The sequence below is a fragment of the Schistocerca americana genome, chromosome 3 (assembly GCF_021461395.2).
Source record: "Schistocerca americana isolate TAMUIC-IGC-003095 chromosome 3, iqSchAmer2.1, whole genome shotgun sequence".
Taxonomy (NCBI): Eukaryota; Metazoa; Arthropoda; class Insecta; order Orthoptera; family Acrididae; genus Schistocerca; species Schistocerca americana.
In genome coordinates, this window is record NC_060121.1 from 793,791,686 (window position 1) to 793,810,159 (window position 18,474).

The 18,474-nt window shown below is 42.1% G+C and overlaps 1 protein-coding gene across 1 annotated transcript in view; it reads left to right on the forward strand.

Moving 5' to 3' along the window:
* Nucleotides 1-10,329, forward strand: part of LOC124607219 — a 216,552-nt gene extending 206,223 nt beyond the window's left edge. The window contains exons 12-13 of the mRNA XM_047139490.1: nt 3,300-3,450; nt 9,793-10,329. Coding sequence (XP_046995446.1) covers nt 3,300-3,450; nt 9,793-9,908 — 267 coding nt within the window. The 3' untranslated portion in view covers nt 9,909-10,329. The remainder of the gene's footprint in view (nt 1-3,299; nt 3,451-9,792) is intronic.
* Nucleotides 10,330-18,474: the final 8,145 nt, after the last annotated feature.

Consider the following 18,474-nt stretch of genomic DNA (forward strand, 5'->3'; position numbering starts at 1 on the left):
GGGGCTAACAAAGCCAAAGTCGGAGAGAAAATCGGGCAGCGGCGGCGTGTTGTAGAAGGCCATTGTGTAGCGGACAAAGTTCCCGCAGACCACGGAAGCCGGCACAGTAGTCACTTTGTACTAGGTTCGACGGATTATTCGAACTTCGGGGTCACCACTGTGGGAGATATCAAGGTGGTAAGGTAATGACCACGGTTCTCTCTTCTAATCATCAATACTTTGATTACACGACAAACGTACTGGTCGAAGACTAGGCGGGAACTGAGGTCCTGGAAGTATACAAAACAAAGATCAACTCAAAGACATAATACACACATGATGTTCTGGCCTATCAATCCATGGATCGATGCCACACTCTCATGCATGACCTGTTGAAACAGTTTGGTCAAAATCTGGTACTTGCTGTTGTTATAGGGTGTTGAAAATTATGAGTTTCTGTAAAACCCAATATTTGCTCACAGCGAATCACAACAAAATTCAATAAATGCAGTGCTTTGTTTCTGAGAAACTATAACAATAAATGTGGGATGTCATTGTCAAAGATAATGTGAGAGAGTTTCCTGCCAGAGAGAGAGGAAGGGGGAAAGAAAGAATTACCTTGTTACCTTGTAGAAATCGAAGAATGGTTCTTCAGCTGGTCGATGACTTGCAGAAAACAGATATCCAACATCAGTAAATTTATTAAAACGCTGAAAAGAATAGAATATCAGAAATGAGATGCACACATTTAGGCTGAGACATGAGCCTGTGTTTGAAAACATTTGTTTTGCTCCATCATCACATCCACTGAAAAACCGATTTCAAATAATGTAACCAAAGATATAAGACAGAAAAGAAGAATATAAAACTAGAAGTCATCAACAAAGTAAATTCTCAAACTGTGTATGCTGGTGTAGGAACAAAGGGGGAAGTGAACTCTAAAATTCAGTCGATACTTAAAGTTGCTATCACTATGTAACAGAGAATTACTGCAATAAGAAATCTTGTCGATCATTTTAAACTGTAATAATCTAGAATAAAACAGTGTATGAGGAAAATTGATATTTTAAAAGAACATTAATTGATCCTCAACAAAATGTGGATGTTTGAACAAAGAACCAAGGATGACTAAGTAATATTAATAAGGCAGGATGTGAACCAACATCTGTCAAATCATAGAATGCTGCAAAGGTATGAAAGACAAGACCAGAAAGAAACTGTAGATAGTGTGTGCAAATAGAAACATGTATGGTAAGCTAGAATAGTGAGGAAGGCTACTCAAACCATAAAACCAAGAAAAAGGCAATGTGCAAACAAACATCCCTCAACTGCTTGAACAGCTACACAGACATGAAAAGTGAAAAATATATAGACACAATGATAGAAAAGTTGAAAGCCAGAGGATATTATTAAAAATATAAAAAGTGAAGTAAGAAACTGACAGCATGGACGCCCATATCACTAAAAATGTTGACAAGCTATGCAAAACCTGAAGAATGATCTGTCAGTTGCAATAGGAATTATTGTTCTCTGACTGCTACAGAAGTTAAAGTCACATAAGTAAATAAAAATTAGACATGATCCTAAACTTTGTTTACAACACAGTTTGTTTTACATAAAGGTTTCTCTTGAGAAATAATTTTTTTGTGAATTGTGGTTTATTTGTCTCGTAACATATATAATCTAAATCATTTGATTCAGGTACAATAGACACGTCAAATTGTGGTAAAATTTCATGACAAACAAAGAACAGCTGATGTTAATAAGCAGCATCATAATAATAATCCAATCTTGTTATATTTTATATATTTTATTGTATGTTATATTTTATTGTCTGTTTATACAATAAAATATAACACTTAATTGCCCCTTGCTCAAATTATCATTTCATCCTCCATGAATTCTTCTATTGAACAGTAGCATTTCTCCTACAGAATCTGCTGTAGCCTCATTTCTAAAATTTCAGGCTTTTGCCCATTAACTTGTTATAGGTATATTGTCACCACCATATACTGTGGAGGCCATGCATATAATTTAATCTGGTGTGTGGGTAGCATAAAATTATTTTTATTTCTTGAGTTATATGTTTGGTTAAAATGATTCTCCTGAAATAATTTTTGTCTGTTGTGTAGGAAGATTATAATTTCAGAAATGTATATGGAGGAAATATTTAGAATTTGTAGTCTCTGATATAATAAATACATGATCTCACAAACTCAGTTCTGTAGAAATGAACATGAAAAATTATCCTGTACCATAGAAAGTAAACTGGCATAACGTAAAAGTCATTTTCCTTGCATGTATGGAGTTACGTTTTCACAATAGAGAACATAGTATCACATTACCATTTGATGTGACAGGAATAAGACTAACTTTGGAGTGAGGAGAAAAGTGGTTTATCTGTGTCATAGGAGAACACTTTAAAACTTTTGTTTCTTGCTGATGACACATGATGGTGATAGAGGACCCACACACATCAATACTGGACGCAGCCAGTATAATGGAACAAGCTTATGACTTGATCACTGTAAACAGCTAAATAGTTTACCAGAAGTGGATCAGGATGGGCACACATTGGATGAGACTCAATGTATGAAGTTCTTTGGCATCTATATAAATAAAAAACTTAGGTAGCACCATAACTTACGTACTTTCACCAGAAAGCACAGTTCTGCCTGCTTTTCAATTTTCACCTATAGTGTTGACCTGCAGATGGGATTGCAAATATACTTTACATTGTTTCACTCAGTACAGTCCCTTGGTGTAATCTTCTGGCATTATGTAGATATGGTCTAAAACCAGTTAGTTTATGGAACCATGCAGTAAGAGTATTACATGGAAGGAGTGTTTGGTAGCTCTCATCAATAGGGCAGCAAAAATACAAGGTTATGAAATACATGCAGAAAATACATAATGGGGCAACAACTCAACATTCAACATTCGGGAAGTACATCATTGTGCTACAAGGAGTTAAGAACGTGTACAACACAGGGATGTGCATTTGTCCTACAGCTCTACTTAGTTGCGTGTTTTAAACATGTTTGCATTTCTTGTGCTTTGTGCCACTCTGATGAATCCTTATGCTGTTTTAATTTCTCAGGAGAAAGTCTATCTATTACATTATTTTCTGTGTCTTTAAATCCAAGTGTTTCTCATGTGCACATTAATTTTAGTACATATACTTTATTACATTGACAGTAGGAAACTTGTCATGGTAATTATTGCACTTTTGGAGTCTTAATGTTTTTATTTATTAAACTGTTGTGTCTTCCTGAGTTATTGTATCATACTGATAATTTTTTTACTGACTTCTTTTACAGAAGGGCAAATGTCTACATTTTACAGGTATTGCCAAACTTTTAACTTCCTCAACTGAAAATCAAACTCCAAAAATACAAAAATCATTTGAAAATTTGACCAATTCAGAACACCATATTCCCTTCAATGATCAACAGTGTATATCTGTTTCAGGTAATAAGCAACTACTGTGCTTCTTCCTCTAATAAACATTTTATATTAAGTTTTGAGTTTTTTACAAAACCAAAATTCCAGGTTTTATTGTAAAATATTGTTAGTAAGAGACAAAAATAATTTCTAATTGGAGATCATACAGAAAATGAATGGTATTAATTACCTTTTTAAATTTTTTTAATATTTTTTTTTACTTCAGATATACTCTTATCACCATAATACTAATCTTCCAGAGCTACTTTTTACAAATTTTGCTTCATTTTTTGTTCCTCCCATATGTAAAGTTTCTCCAGTATACGATTTCCTGCACAAATAAATGATCTTGAAGACATGACATCGTAAACTTTTCAAAAGATTTTTTGTTGTATACATATATTTGATTCACCAATGCTCAGAGTGGTTTATATATTGTTGATGGCAGGAAAGTAGTGCTTAAGGCAGACTATGAGTATTACTTGAGATATGCACAACCTGAGGAGTTTTTGTTACAAATTATTGTTCCTAGATTTTAGAAAGCATACAGATACAGTAACATGAAATCATTTTTCCACCATATGTCCTGTACTTGGTATTCAATACAAGTACTGTTGGTGTTCAGGGCTGAAGTCTTTGGTAGCCAGTGAAGTTTTAGTGTCTGTTTATGTCAGTTGGATTTAATGGGATGATTTTTGCCTCATTTCTGCAGCTTTATGCATGTCTATCTCTGTAGGTATAATGGACATGAAGCATGTTTTCATTCGTCTGTTTGGATTAATTCTCAGGCAGTAATGAAACCAATGTCAATAAGACATGAAGCTCTGTTTTTTTACCCTTTGCTATTGCATATTTTAGAAGCATACATCAAAATTGGATGTGAATTAGAGGCCTTTTTTGAGCGTCTATATTGAGTGGGGCCAAACTTTTCTTTTTGTGGACCAGTTTCAGAGTTCTTGGCTATGTGTAAAATTGGCAGTCAAGCCACACTCAGGAAGTGAAGTACAAAGGGAAGCTCATACCAGTCAAAAATGAATCTACGAAGCAAGGATTTGGTTTCCAGGGAAGCAACTAACTGGGCTCTGATGGATTGATAGGGGTGGAGGGGAGTCGGTGGCAGCAGCATATGCACTTGTTGTTTGCCTACCAAAATTTCATACCAACTGAATAGTAATTTGAAACAAAACTGCCAACAAATATTCTCCCCATTTGCTCAGGCTTATTTGTTGCTAAGTGGGCAAGTGTGTTTTCACAACCAGTTACACTGTGCATTACATGATCTAGAAATACTTACATAGTAGAGGCACACAAACATATACATTTGGCATAACTTCAAAGTATAGAAGGTCTTGATCACAAAATTCTTTATTAAGCATTACACATTTCAAAATTTCATCATCAGACTGAAGGAAGAAACCAAATTTTAGTACCAAGTTTGCTGTATTTTGGAATAAAGTTTGATTTTTATCTTCAGTCTGATGATGAAATTTTGAAACGTGTAACACTTAATAAAGAACTGTGCTATCAAGACCTTTCTATATTTCAAAGTTACACTTTGAGTGTGGTCCCTACTAGCTCAAAATAATTTTCAGAGAATGCCTTTTGTAGAATTTTAGATGATGTTTTATGCCTACTACCGTCTTTAAACATGCATTTTTGGAAGTATATTGAGGGTAGATTGAAGTCACCACCAACATATCTTTCCAGTCTCCTACCACCTCCAAAAGTCCCACCGTCTGGCCATAAAGGAGCATTTCCCTCATGACTCAGTACCACCCAGGACTGGAGCAACTGAATTACATTTTCCACCAGGGATTCGACTACTTTTCATTGTGCCCTGAATGAGAAATGTCCTGCCCACTATCCTTCCCACCCCTCCCACAGTGGTATTCTGCCATCCACTGAACCTACACAACATACTCATCCATCCTTACACAACCCCTGCTCCTAGCCCCTTACAGCATGGGTCATACCCCTGTAATAGACCTGTGGTGTCACCACCAGACACCACACTTGCTAGGTGGTAGCCTTTAAATCGGCCGCGGTCTATTAGTATACGTCGGACCCGCGTGTTGCCACTATCAGTGATTGCCGACCGAGCGCCGCCACACAGCAGGTCTAGAGAGACTTCCTAGCACTCGCCCCAGTTGTACAGCCGACTTTGCTAGCGATGGTTCACTGACAAAAATACGCTCTCATTTGCCGAGACGATAGTTAGCATAGCCTTCAGCTACGTCATTTGCTACGACCTAGCAAGGCGCCATTATCAGTTGCTATTGATATTGTAAATAATGTACAGACAAGAGCTACGTTCAACATTAATGGATTAAAGTTAAGTATTCTACCAGTTACCTCCTTTTTTCTAAGTTCTAATTACCTTGTCCTGTTCCAGACCTCACGCCAGCCTGCGTGAGCTTAAACGCGTGCCTTTCGGCTTCCTCTCAATTTAGTGGGTTGGTCTCCTGCCAATCCACAACAAGACCTAGATGCAAGAACTGTCCCATACATCCTCCCACCAGCACCTACTCCAGTCCATCACAAACATCACCTATCCCATACCTGTGAAACCGGTCATGTGATCTACAAGCTAAGCTGTAATCATGATGCTGCATTCTATGTGGACATAACAACCAACAAGCTGTCTGTCTGCATGAATGGCCACCAGCAAACTGTGGCCAAGGAGCAAGTGAACCACCCTCTTGCTGAACACACTGTGAAACATGATATCCTCCATTTCAATGACTGCTTCACAGTTCACAGCATGTGCCATATGGATCCTTACCACCAACACCAGCTTTTCTGAATTCCGCAGGTGAGAACTCTCCCTGCAATACATCCTACGTTCCCGTAACCCTCCTGGCCTCAACCTTGGTTAGTCACTGTCCTCACCCATTCAACCCTTTCCCTGTTCCCATTCCGGCACTACACAGCCTTCATTCCACCATCACACCAGTCTTTTTACTTCTCTCATTTTCCATTGCTCCCCCTCCCCCCTCCCTCCCTACCTCTCCCCTGCCCACCATCTAACCTGTAGCACTTCACTGTTCACCACCCACAACATACATCCTTCTCCCTCCCCACCCCAGCCTCCTCCTTACCCCCACCCAGCCGCCACTCCCATCATGCAATGGTGCTGCTGCTCACAGTGTGGTTTCAGATGCCTGAGACTGAAATCGTGTGTGTGTGTGTGTGTGTGTTCTATGTTTATTGTTGACAAAGGCCTTAATGGCTGAAAGCTTTATTTATTTGTGACAGTCTTTTTTTTAGTGCCTATCTGTGACTCAGCATCTCTGCTATATGGTGAGTAGCAACTTTCTGTTTCATAATATTGTTACATTCCATTGTTTGATTTATTCCAGTTGTTATGTATAATCACTACCCAAACTAAGTAACAGCAACTATCTACTCCAATTTCACTAAAACTAAATTATTTCTAACACCAACAAAAATGCCATCACCAGCTGTAGTTAATCTATCCTTTCTAAGTGCTGTTAGCTGCTTTCTAAAAGTTTCTGTTGAACATACCTTTGGTTTTAGCGAGTTTTCAATACCTCTAACAATTTGAGCTTCAGTGCTTTCTATTGGTGCTTGAAGATCTGGGTCTTTCTCAGCACAGCTATACTACAACTACAATACCAATGGTTCCTAGGTCCACCCTCATCCTATGTTTGATCTGCACCCTTTGAGACTGAAGACCTCTCTGTACTTTCATGAGACCCTCTAATCTAAAAAACTGCTCACTCCCTTCAAACAACCCCCATTACCTATATAGCCACCTCCTGTGTTTAACAGACCCCTTACCTATTACGCTTAACCCAAAACCCTACTCTCCTGTGGTGTTCGTCAAGGAATCTGTAGCCTGTATGGTCGCAGAACTGCCTGATCCTCTGACTCAGACCTTCCACTGACTCTGTACTGAAATTGCTTTCAACAGCTGTCTGTTGAACATTTCCATGATAGAACAGATTCCAGACATTTATGTAATACAGACGCACAGCAAGATTGATGCTTTGTGAGAGCAGCAGTGGCTGACAGGCCATCATACACAGAAGAAATCTGGGCACATCTTGCACTTAATGTATCACCAAAGACCAGTGAAACTGTCTGCTTGCAGTAGGACTAAGATTACTTATGCCTCTGGCAAAGCTGCCACTGACACTATGACACCACCAAGCAAGAGTCGACTTGAGAGTGCAATGGAACTCTGTTGTCTTCAGTGTTAAGAGTACATTCTATCTGTATGCAAGTGATGGACATACATTTGTACCATGCAGACCTGGTAAACTGCCTATTCCAGAGTGCATTCATCCATGGCAGAGGGGTCACATCCCAGGCTTTATGGTGTGGGCAGCTAAAAGTTACAACTTGCAATCACATTTGGTGTTTCTGCAGGGTGAAGTAACCAGTGCCCACTATGTTTCACAGGTTGTTATCCCTGTGCCACTGCCATTTCTTCAAGAGGAAGGTGATTTTCTTTTTAAGCAGGATAATGCACATTCACACACAGCTGATGTGACATAACATGTTCTCCATGGTGTACAAAAATTGTCCTGGGCAATAAAGTCACCAGACCTCTTGCCAATTGAATATGTATGGGACATATTCAAGCAGATACTTATTCATTCTCTGAAGCCTGCAAGAATCATTGCCAAATTGCAACAAAAACTGCAAGTAGCAGCTTGGGACAATCTATTGAAGGATGCCTTCAGCAGCTTTATGGTATTTGCATGTGATGAGAGTATATTTGCTACTACATGAATGATGAGGTGTTTCCAAAATCTGCATATCTGTATCAAGGTGCTTTATTCACAACTACTTGTTTCACATCAGTATTGATGGATCTTCAGGTTTATCTATCAAGAATACAAATTGCTGCATATAATTTTTGAAATGGTACAAATATAGAATCGTAGTGTTGGCATTCACCTAAAAAAACAATGACAAGTGCTCACAATGCTTACATTTTCATACTGTTGATGGACAATTATGTAATCCCAGCTTTCTGGACATTGTCCACATTAAGAGTCAAACAACATTGGTGAATTGTCATAATAAAATTCAGTACACCCGAAAGATATTTGTCAAAATTTACAAATCATGAGTGTTGAGTGAGCAGGGCCCAGAAAAAAAGCTGCGGGGGGGGGGGGGGGGGGGGGGGGGGGGGGGGGGGCGTATACATAAGGAACAGGGCATTACTGTGAAAGGGGAAAAATGCCTAAAAATTAAATCAATGTAAATAAAACTTAAAATCCCATGTGATGTGCATACTTCTGCCATCTTTCTAGCAGGCCTTTGGAGACTAGCAATACACTGGTAGGCAGAAGGCTACAGTGCCTTCTTGCAAATAAATAATACTCTGTCATAAAAGTGAAATGTCGAGAATGGAAGAAATCTGAAAAATAGCATATCAGATAACACACTAATGGGTGACCCAGTAGACACAAGCTGCATAAAATCAATGTAAATGAAACTTAGAATCCGATGTGATGTGCATATTTTTCCACCTTCCTAATAGGCCAGTGTGGTGCAAGTAGCCTGTGAAGGGTAGCAATACACAGGGCATGGTTCCTTCTGCCATTCAGTGTATTGCTACCCTCCACAGGCTGCATGCAACACATTCACCTGTTAGCAATAAGGCAGAAGTATGCATGTAATATGGGAGTTTAAGTTTTATAAATACCGATTTTATGCAGCTAGTGTCTACTGTATCTTATAATGTATCCTTTGGGGTGTTATCCTGTAAGCTATTTTTCAAATTTCTTCTATTCTTGAGATTTCAGTTTTATACTAGAGTATTATTATTTTTGGATGGTATTTGCCATTACTTATGGTACTTTCCCTAGACATTAGCTAATTTTTAGACATTTTATTCTCATTCACACTAGTGTACCATTCATTATTAGAGTTTTCCTCCACTTTTTTCTAGGCCTGACTAATTCAAGAGTAATGCTTTGTACACATTGACAAGCATGTTTTGGTTGTACTAAATTTTATTATGACGACCCACCTGTGTGGACAACTTCCTGAGAGCTGGGACTCCATGTTGTCCATCTACCTTATGGAAATGTAACCATTGTGAGTACTTTTTTCTCAGAAATTTGTATTCTTGACAGATAAACCTGAAGAAATGTCTATACTGTCATGAAACCAATAGTTGCAAATACAGAGTCTTCATACAGCTGTGCACCTTTTGGAAACTGCTCATCAATTCTTGACTTTTTAATTGTTATAATTTTTATGATAATTTGAATGTTTGTTATTGCCATTCATAATGCCTCTGAGCTGTGGTTGCCCTCCCCAGAAAGTTGTTTGTTTTTAAATCCATTCAGAATTTCTTCTGTATAGTCAATGTTATGAAAATTATTTCAGAGAAAGAGCCTACATCTGGAAATGAAAATCATCTGACTGTTGCGGATGAAGACATGACAGCATCATCTCCTGATATTGAGACGCGACCTCATAGTGTGACATCCAGCATCAGCTGACATCAAAAAACAAATCAGTTGTCAAGTTTATTAGTGATTCTTTAACTTGACGTATGATATTATCCTTTTATGGTTCCTTTTACAATGTTTTATGATTGTTGCTTGAAAACAACTGGAAACAAGTTTTGATCTTTGATTAAAAAATGAATGGATTGAAATGACCAGTGATATCATATCACAGTAACTAAGTTGATGTGCCAAATATAAAAGTAAATTTGTTATAACAATTTATTTTCCTTTAATCTTCTAGTCCTCAGCCAGACCAGATATGCATGAACTGTAACTAAGGCAGATCTGATACATTTTTTTGTACAAAACAATGTTTATGTCTGACATATTCCTTACAACTGGAGAAAGCATCCCTAAAACAACTGTATACCCCATAATTGAAAAGAATGAAAAATAAAAATATTTAAGAATGTCATGTGCATGCTTTCCTTTTTTTTCGGGGTTGGGGGGGGGGGGGGGGTGTATGGCAGTACTACATCCACACATATATAGCTACTTTTTAATCTTTAATCAAGGATTTCTATAATGTGATTGCAAGTACATGTAGCTACATGAAGTTAAATTCAAGTCATTTGCACCCAGTGATTTTATGTAAATCATATTCATTGAAAGCAGTACTTTAATGCTAAATTGTAATGCTTTACTTTTGAGTTCCACTGTCATTTACAATCCCAATGATTCCATCTACAAGTGGAGCATAGGAAGAATGGTTTTTAATAAGCCTCTTCAGGAGCTCAAATTTTTCTGATTTTACCATCATATTCATATCATGATGCACATTTGGAAGACATTAATATGTTTTATGATTCCTCTAGAATACAGCTTCAGACAAATTCAGTATTAAGAGAAGAGAGCTCTTCCTTTTTTTGGCAGTGAGCATTGTAGTATTGTTGATGTTCTCTACATACAATTATGGCCATAAGTTTCAAGGGTCTTTGAGAGCATGGAGAAACATAGCACCATGGTGACACTGTGCACACTAACAAGGAGTGGGAAAATGCAGTAGCCACCAGACAGATCACAGGAGGCGCACATCGGCACGGTGCGTCATGGACGGTAGTTGCTGCTACTAGAGTCCCGTCCACCAGAGGGCACACGAGAATTCGGCCGCGACCTCTGCCGGCGGAACAACAACAACTCACGCAGCACGGGCCGTGCCCAGTGAGTTCACATCGAGCACGCCTAGGAGACAGTTCCCGGTCTACGCTATGTGAAGTGCGACAGAAAACGTGAACTGTGTTACTACACAATTGGCGATGAGTAGGGTCGTTCTTTCGGGGATTGCGTCGTTGTTCCGGTTTCCCAGCTTATCCACGGCATGGAGGATTAACTACGGGTTTTGGTTGAGCAGCAGATGGAGCTCATGGCAACCATGAAACAAGTGCTTCCGGTGTAGCTCTCCACGCAGTCTGCTCCAGCGCCGTTCCCTCCTCCCTTTCCCCCCGTATGATGAGACGGCAGAGGATTGGGACACATATGAACATCGCCTTCGGCAACATTTCCAGGCATTTCATGTTGCCGATGTGGATGTATGTCATGATCTTTTCTTGTCTTGGATATCTCCCTCGCTGTATCAAGTTTTGCGGCAGCTAGCACCGTTGCAGGAACCCTCGTCCTTGTCTTTTGACGCATTGTGTTCATTGCTGTCTTCATATTATCGCTGCCGCACGCATGTTGTGGTGGCTAGGGTCGAGTTCTATCAATGCAAGAACCAGCCCCATCAGTCTTACCGGGCGTGGGCCGCTACCCTGCACGGTCTTAGTCGCAAGTGTCATTTTGTCATGGAGCAGTCGCAAGAGTCGTATGCCCACGTTATGGTGTGCTACATCATTGTTTGTTCATCCCCTGATAGGGAGGTCCGGCAACGGGCCCTGCAGTTAGAAGACCCTTCCCTTGAGGAATTCCTGTCCATTGCTCAATTGTATGAAGTCTCTCACCCCGCAGGTCAACAGCTGGAAGCATGGTGCGACGTCGCGCCGGGTCAGGGCGGCGCAGCCGTGTCCACTGCGTCCGGGGTGGACGACGTGTGAGCGGTACAATCCAGCCATTACGGCCGCTCCCGCACGGCGTGTAAACAGAGTTCTGGCCGCCAGCCCGTGTTACCGTCCTGTGCGTCGTGCTATATAGATCTTGATCAGTCAGAGTGCCCCCAGCGTTCGGCCATTTGTCACAAATGTAATAAAAAAGAACACATTCCTAAAGTTTGCTGCTCAGCCTCAAAAGAATCGAAGGAAGCAGGTACAGAGGACATGGACATTGACATTCAGGAAGTTTCATCGGGCCAGGCTCCTGACACATCTTTATCGAGGTGTCGGTTCGATCGCACCGATTACAACTGCAAGTAGATATGGGCGTGGCAGTTTCTTTGTTGAATGCACAAACTTACTCCAACCTTGGGTCACCCCCGTTGGTGCCAGTTTACTAGCGTCTATGCAGTTATGGCAAACAGTTCATTCGCCCACTGGTTCAATTCACTACCGACGTGACTTACAAATCAGTCACTCGGCCTATTACTTTTATTGTTGTCAGTGATGCGAGCTCCGCTAACCTTTTTGGCTTGGATGCCTTTCAAGCTTTCAGGTTTTCTATCACTGACACCATACAGTTGGTCTCTTGAGACATTCTCTATCAATCATTGGAATCTTTGATCTCTGACTTTCCGGATATCTGTGAGGAGAGCCTGGGGCGTGTTTCAGACTTTGAAGCTTACTTAACGTTGAAAGCGTCGGATTGCCCACGAGGCAGATCCCCATGACTCTCCGCCCTCAGGTAAAAGAAGAGCTAGACCGGATGACAGCCCTAGGGATCGTTCTTCCCGTTTCTTCTAGTGAGTGGGTTTCGCCCCTCGTTATTCTCAGGAAACCCTTGGGAAAATTACGTCTTTGTGGCGATTTCAAGGCCACCATTAATTCCCAATTGGTGGTAGACACCTATCCTTTGCCTCGTGCTGATGAATTGTTCTCCGCTGTGGCAGGAGGCCAATATTTTTCGAAAATTGATCTTTCGGAAGCTTATCATCAGATACCACTTGATGCAGACTCCAAACGTTTGGCCTTTACCAATACCAGCGGTTGGCCTTTGGAATATCCAGTGCCCCGGCAATATTCCAGCATTATCTTGCGCATGTCACATCGACAATCCCTCATTGTATTAATTACCTGGACAACATAACTGTCACAGGCCACAGCACGAAGGAACACTTGCACAACCTTCGCACCCTCTTTCTCAAATTCAGGTCTGTGAGATTGCGTTGCAACCTGCGTAAGTCAGACTTCTTCCAACTGTCCATTGAGTATGTGGGCTACACCATCTCTCGGCACGGTGTCCAGCTGCTAGGAAGTTTGGTCCAAGGTATCGTCGAACTTCCGCGGCCCACTTCGCTGAAGGAGTTACAAGCTTTCTTAGGCAAGATTGCCTATTACCACCGGTTCATTCCCAGGGCTTCCACCATAGCCCGCCTTCTGTGCAAGGGTTTTCCTTTTGATTGGTCGCCTGCATGCGAGCGAGCGTTCACCTCGTTGAAGGGCCTCCTCACGTCAGTGCCTTGTTTGGCTACTTTTGACCCCCATAAGCCGTTGGTCCTGGCTACAGATGCTTCGCAGTATGGGGTGGGGGCGGTCCTGGCCCATCGCAATGCGGATGGTTCCGAGCAGCCACTGGCGTTTGCGTCTAAAACTCTTAGTCCCGCACAGGCCCATTACTCCCAGGTGGAAAAAGAGGCTTTGGCCATTGTCTACGCTGTTACCGAGTTTCACCCTTTCTTGTACGGCACGAAGTTTCAGTTAATCACTGACCATAAGCTGTTAGTATCGTTATTTGGCCCCATCTCTCAGATTCTGGATAGGGCGGCCAACAGACTACTGGGCCTTGTTCTTCTCTAAGTACCATTATGACATTCATTTTTGCCCTACCAGACAGCATGCCAACGCAGACACTCTTTCCCGTCTTCCGGTGGGCCCGGATCCTAAGTTCGATCGAGAGGAGATTATGTGTTCGCCAGGGAAACGGCAGCTGACCTGGTTCTCCGGCAAGTAGTTCACCTCATTCAGCAGCGGTGGTCATCCCGACCTCCAGCCGGGCCTCGGACCCACTTCATAATTATTTTGTTCTACAAGACTGCCTCTCTGTCTTGGAAGGAGTTCTCCTTCTGGCTACCGATGATACAGCTCCTCGCGTGGTTCTTCCTGCAAGTTTGTGAAGGGAAGTCCACACGTTATTACATGAGGGGCACTGGGGTGTTTCCCGTACTAAAACCTTGGCTCGCAGACATGTGTACTGGACCGGTATTGACAGAGAAATTGAGCACTTGGTGGCCGCCTGTTCCCAGTGTGCAAGCCAACAGGCATCTCCCAGGTCAGCGTTCTCTTCATGGCCGCTTGCAACCCAGGCATGGGAACGTGTTCACATAAATTTTGCGGGCCCGTTTCTCAATGGCTTTTGGCTCATTGTCATTGATGCTTATTCCCGATTCCCATATGTGGTTTGCTGCTCCTCAACCACTTCAGAAGTTGCAATCCAAGCACTAGCAAAAATCTTTTCTGTGGAAGGTCTGCCAGTCACCCTGGTCTTGGACAATGGACCTCAGTTTATTTTGCAGACCTTCCAGGATTTTTGTAGGCGCATCGGTATTCTGCACGTTTGCTCTCCCCCCTTTCATCCACAATTGAATGGGGAAGCCAAGCGCATGGTGCGCACATTTAAGACACAGATGATAAAGTATGTGCACGAATTTCCTGCGGAGAAGGCGTTGACGTTTTTCCTGACGGCATACCGGATCACACCAATGGGAGAACGCAGCCCCGCAGAACTCCTCCACGGGCGCCAACCTAGGACTCTCCTGCAGCCTGGTCCTCACCAGTCTTTGCAAAACAGAGTACCCGGCTTTCCACCAGGTATGTCAGTCTGGGCACGTGGGTTTGGTCCTGCGCCGAAATTGGTGCCAGCTCTATACCTTGCAGGCGGGGGACTGCATCCACGTTTGGGCACCCACCCTCCGACCCCCCGGGCACCGGCTTCCCCATTGCCGCACCCGTGTTGGTTTCTCAGGGGACACTACCACCCCTCCCCCCTGTGACTCCGCCGCACTGTGGTGGTTCTCAGCCTTGGCAGCCTCCAGTAGCTCCAGCAGCGGCATCGTCATTGTTAGAGATGCCCCAGCGAGAGCCAGCCCCCCTCGCAGGCCCGGTTTCTCAGGAGGCTGGTTCACCTGTTGTCGTCCCTTCCCCATCGTCCCCACCACTGGGTCTTGCCCCTCCCGAGGTGGACCAGGATTCGGAGTTCGACGGCTTGTCTCCCGTTCTGTCCCGGGCTCCGGTGGTGGGACTACGGGGAGGCCTCTTCGTGTGAGTCACTTCCAGCCATATTCAAAGGTTCCGGCTTGAGGGTTGGCAGATCCCCTCGACTCCAGCCTTCCGATGGATGTGGAGGTCATCACTCCTGCATGACGCTCCACCTTCCGACGCAGTGGATCACGGTGGCTTCACACCCCCCCCCCCCCCCCCCCCCCCCCCCCCCCTACGGTGGTTGCTGCAAGTAGAGTCCCATCCATCAGAGGACACGCAAGAATTCGGCCGCGACCTCTGCTGGTGGAACAACAACAACAACTCAGGCAGCACGGGCCGTGCCCAGTGAGTTCGCTCCGGGCACGCCTAGGAGACAGTTCCCGGTCTACACTATGTGAAGTGCGATGGAAAACGTGAACCGTGTTACCACAGACAACATATAAATACACAGCATGCATGACATGTCAATATGAGACCACTGATTGTGCCTGCAACTCTCAGTTTTGGCAGGTGTATTGTGTGCAGTAGCCAGGACTGTATGTTGTGTACATTTGGCAAAAAGTATCCAAGGTTCAGCACAACAGGAAAGCAAAATGAACACGCTTGTGTTATGATGTCTCTATGCTGAGTGAAGGGACAAATTAGAATTTTTACTGAAGCCAGGTTTCGGACCTGGGCCTATTGCCCTCTAGGCAGATGCGCTAACTATTATGCCACCTGGCACAGTAGCTTTTTACAAGTGCACAGACTATTCTAGCATACCTTCCTCCTCAGTCCAAATTTGCATTCACACCACAGCCCACTTGCTGTTCAAGTTTATTGGGAACACCAGTCTGGCTGAGATGTGAATGTGAATTTGGATTGAGGATGTACATGTGCTAGAGTAGTCCAGTCTGCATGTGTACATCATAGATGACTGAGACTTGATAAGGTCTCTGGAACCATGTAGTTACATTTGTGTTAGTTATTGCCACACCAAATGGTAATGGTAATATATTGTATTTCACCTTAGTATCAGTTTTCAATGGGAATACATGGAAGGGTGAACAAGTGCTATGGCACTAGTGCCAGGATTGTTATCTAGCCTTTAGTTCTTAAGAATTATCTGTCTTGAATATGAAGCTTGTGGTGGCTGATGGAGCAGACCTCTGCCATTAGAATGATTTTACCATCTGTTGAGTGGTTGTTCTGTGTGCCCAATGGTTCATCATATGCATTATCCTCACACATAAACAATGTTGCACTGCGTGTTAAAATTGCAACACCAAGAAAGGTGAAATGTCATTACATGATGATTCAGTACTATGACAGAGTTCATCAGTGTGCCCCTCTCTGAGCAACCCCTGACAATATTTTAACAATGGTTGAGAGATCCGGAGAACTTGCCGGCCATGACTACTGTTGAACACCCTCTGTATCAAGATGCATTAGGACAGTACTAGCAACATGCAGTCTTCCATTCCCTTGTTGAAAGATAATAGAATGGAGACTTCAAAGACGTGACACAGCAATAACACATCAGATATGTAACACCTTCTGTCCAAATTACCAGCTTAAACCAGAGGTGATCATCTTACATAACCAATGATGTCATTTACAATGATGGATGTGTATACTAATGATGAATGCTACCTCACAACTTGCTTTTCCTTACATGCCAAATGCAGGTGGTTTTACTCCAGGCTATTTTATGACATGAAATGCTAATAATTTGTATATCCAGTCATATAGTACACTTCATTACAATTTGGCATTTATTGTGTGTTGCCTTCATGGTGTTGAGGTAACACAGTGCTTAGTACACTGGACTCACATTCAGGAGGATGGTGGTTCATATCCCATCCAGTGGTTCATATTTGTGTTTCCTGTCATTGCCATACCTCAATCAAGGCAAATGTCAAGGTGGTACCTTTGCAGAGGCCACAGCCAATTTCCTTCCCCTTCATTCCTAATCTGAGTTTGAGTCTGCCTCCAATGAGGGTGCTTTCAACAGGGCACTAAAAACTCTACTCTTCCTTTCTTCTTTCTTCATGACACTGCAGTTCTAATAACCACCAGCATAGCAGAAGACAGTGATTAGGAGATCAGAGGAATATGGCCCGACTCTCGACATTGCACAAACTGAGCTTAGCAATATACTGTAAGACAGAGCTTTCACATAAGTTCCAGGCCATGAAACAATTAGAAAATATGGACAATGACGGTGGTTAAATCAGTGATGGTCAGAAACTCACAATGGCGGAAATGAACAATTCAGATGAAAGTTGGCATAAGGAAGTACATGATATGTAATGTCATACATTTCCAAAAGAAGAACATTTGCCTATTCATCATCCTACTAGCAAAACACTGATGGAATTGTTTTGGCTACTTCTTAATCACAGTAGTAGTAGTAGTAGTAGTAGTAGTAGTATTAGTAGTATTAGTAGCAGTAGTATATCTATATCTACATACATACTCCCCAAACCACCATGTAGTGCATGGTGAAGGTTATCTTATACTGTTACTAGTCGTTTCCTTTCCTGTTTCAGTCACAAATGCAGCAAGGGAAAAGTGACTGTCTATGTGTCTCAATATGAGGCCTAATTTCTTGTATCTGTTGTTTATGGTCCTTATGCAAAATATACATTGGTGGCAGCAGAATCATTCTGCAGTGAGCAGCAATTGATGCTTCTCTTACCATTCCATCATGTATCTGCATTAAAGTTCACAAATCATCTCCAAAAATCATGTGTGTTGATCCAACCTAATAGTAACAAATCTAGCAGCGTACCTCTGATTTTCTTTGATGGGTTCCTTTTATCTGATCTGGTGGGGATCCCAAACATTCGAAGACTAGATCTAGTCAAAAATGAGTCACACTTGTGTTCTGGATGATGTCTCTTTTATAGATGAGCTACGCTTTCCCAAAATTCTCCCAATAAACCAAAGTCAACCATTCACTTTCCCAACTACTGTCTTTAGATGCTTGCCTCAGTTCTTATCATTTTGTAGAATTATACCAAGGTATTTAATTGATGTGACTGTGTCAAACAGCACATCAGAAATACTGCATTCGAACATTACATAATTGTTTTTCCTGCTCGACTGCACTAGCTTACATTTTTCTTTATTTAGAGCATGCTGCCATTCATCACACCAAATAACAATTCTGTGTAAGTCATCCTTTACCTTCCACAATCACTTAACATTGATACTGTCCCATATATTATGGCATCATTAGCAAATAGTCAAATATTGCTGCTTACCTGTCTATCATATCATTTATGTATATA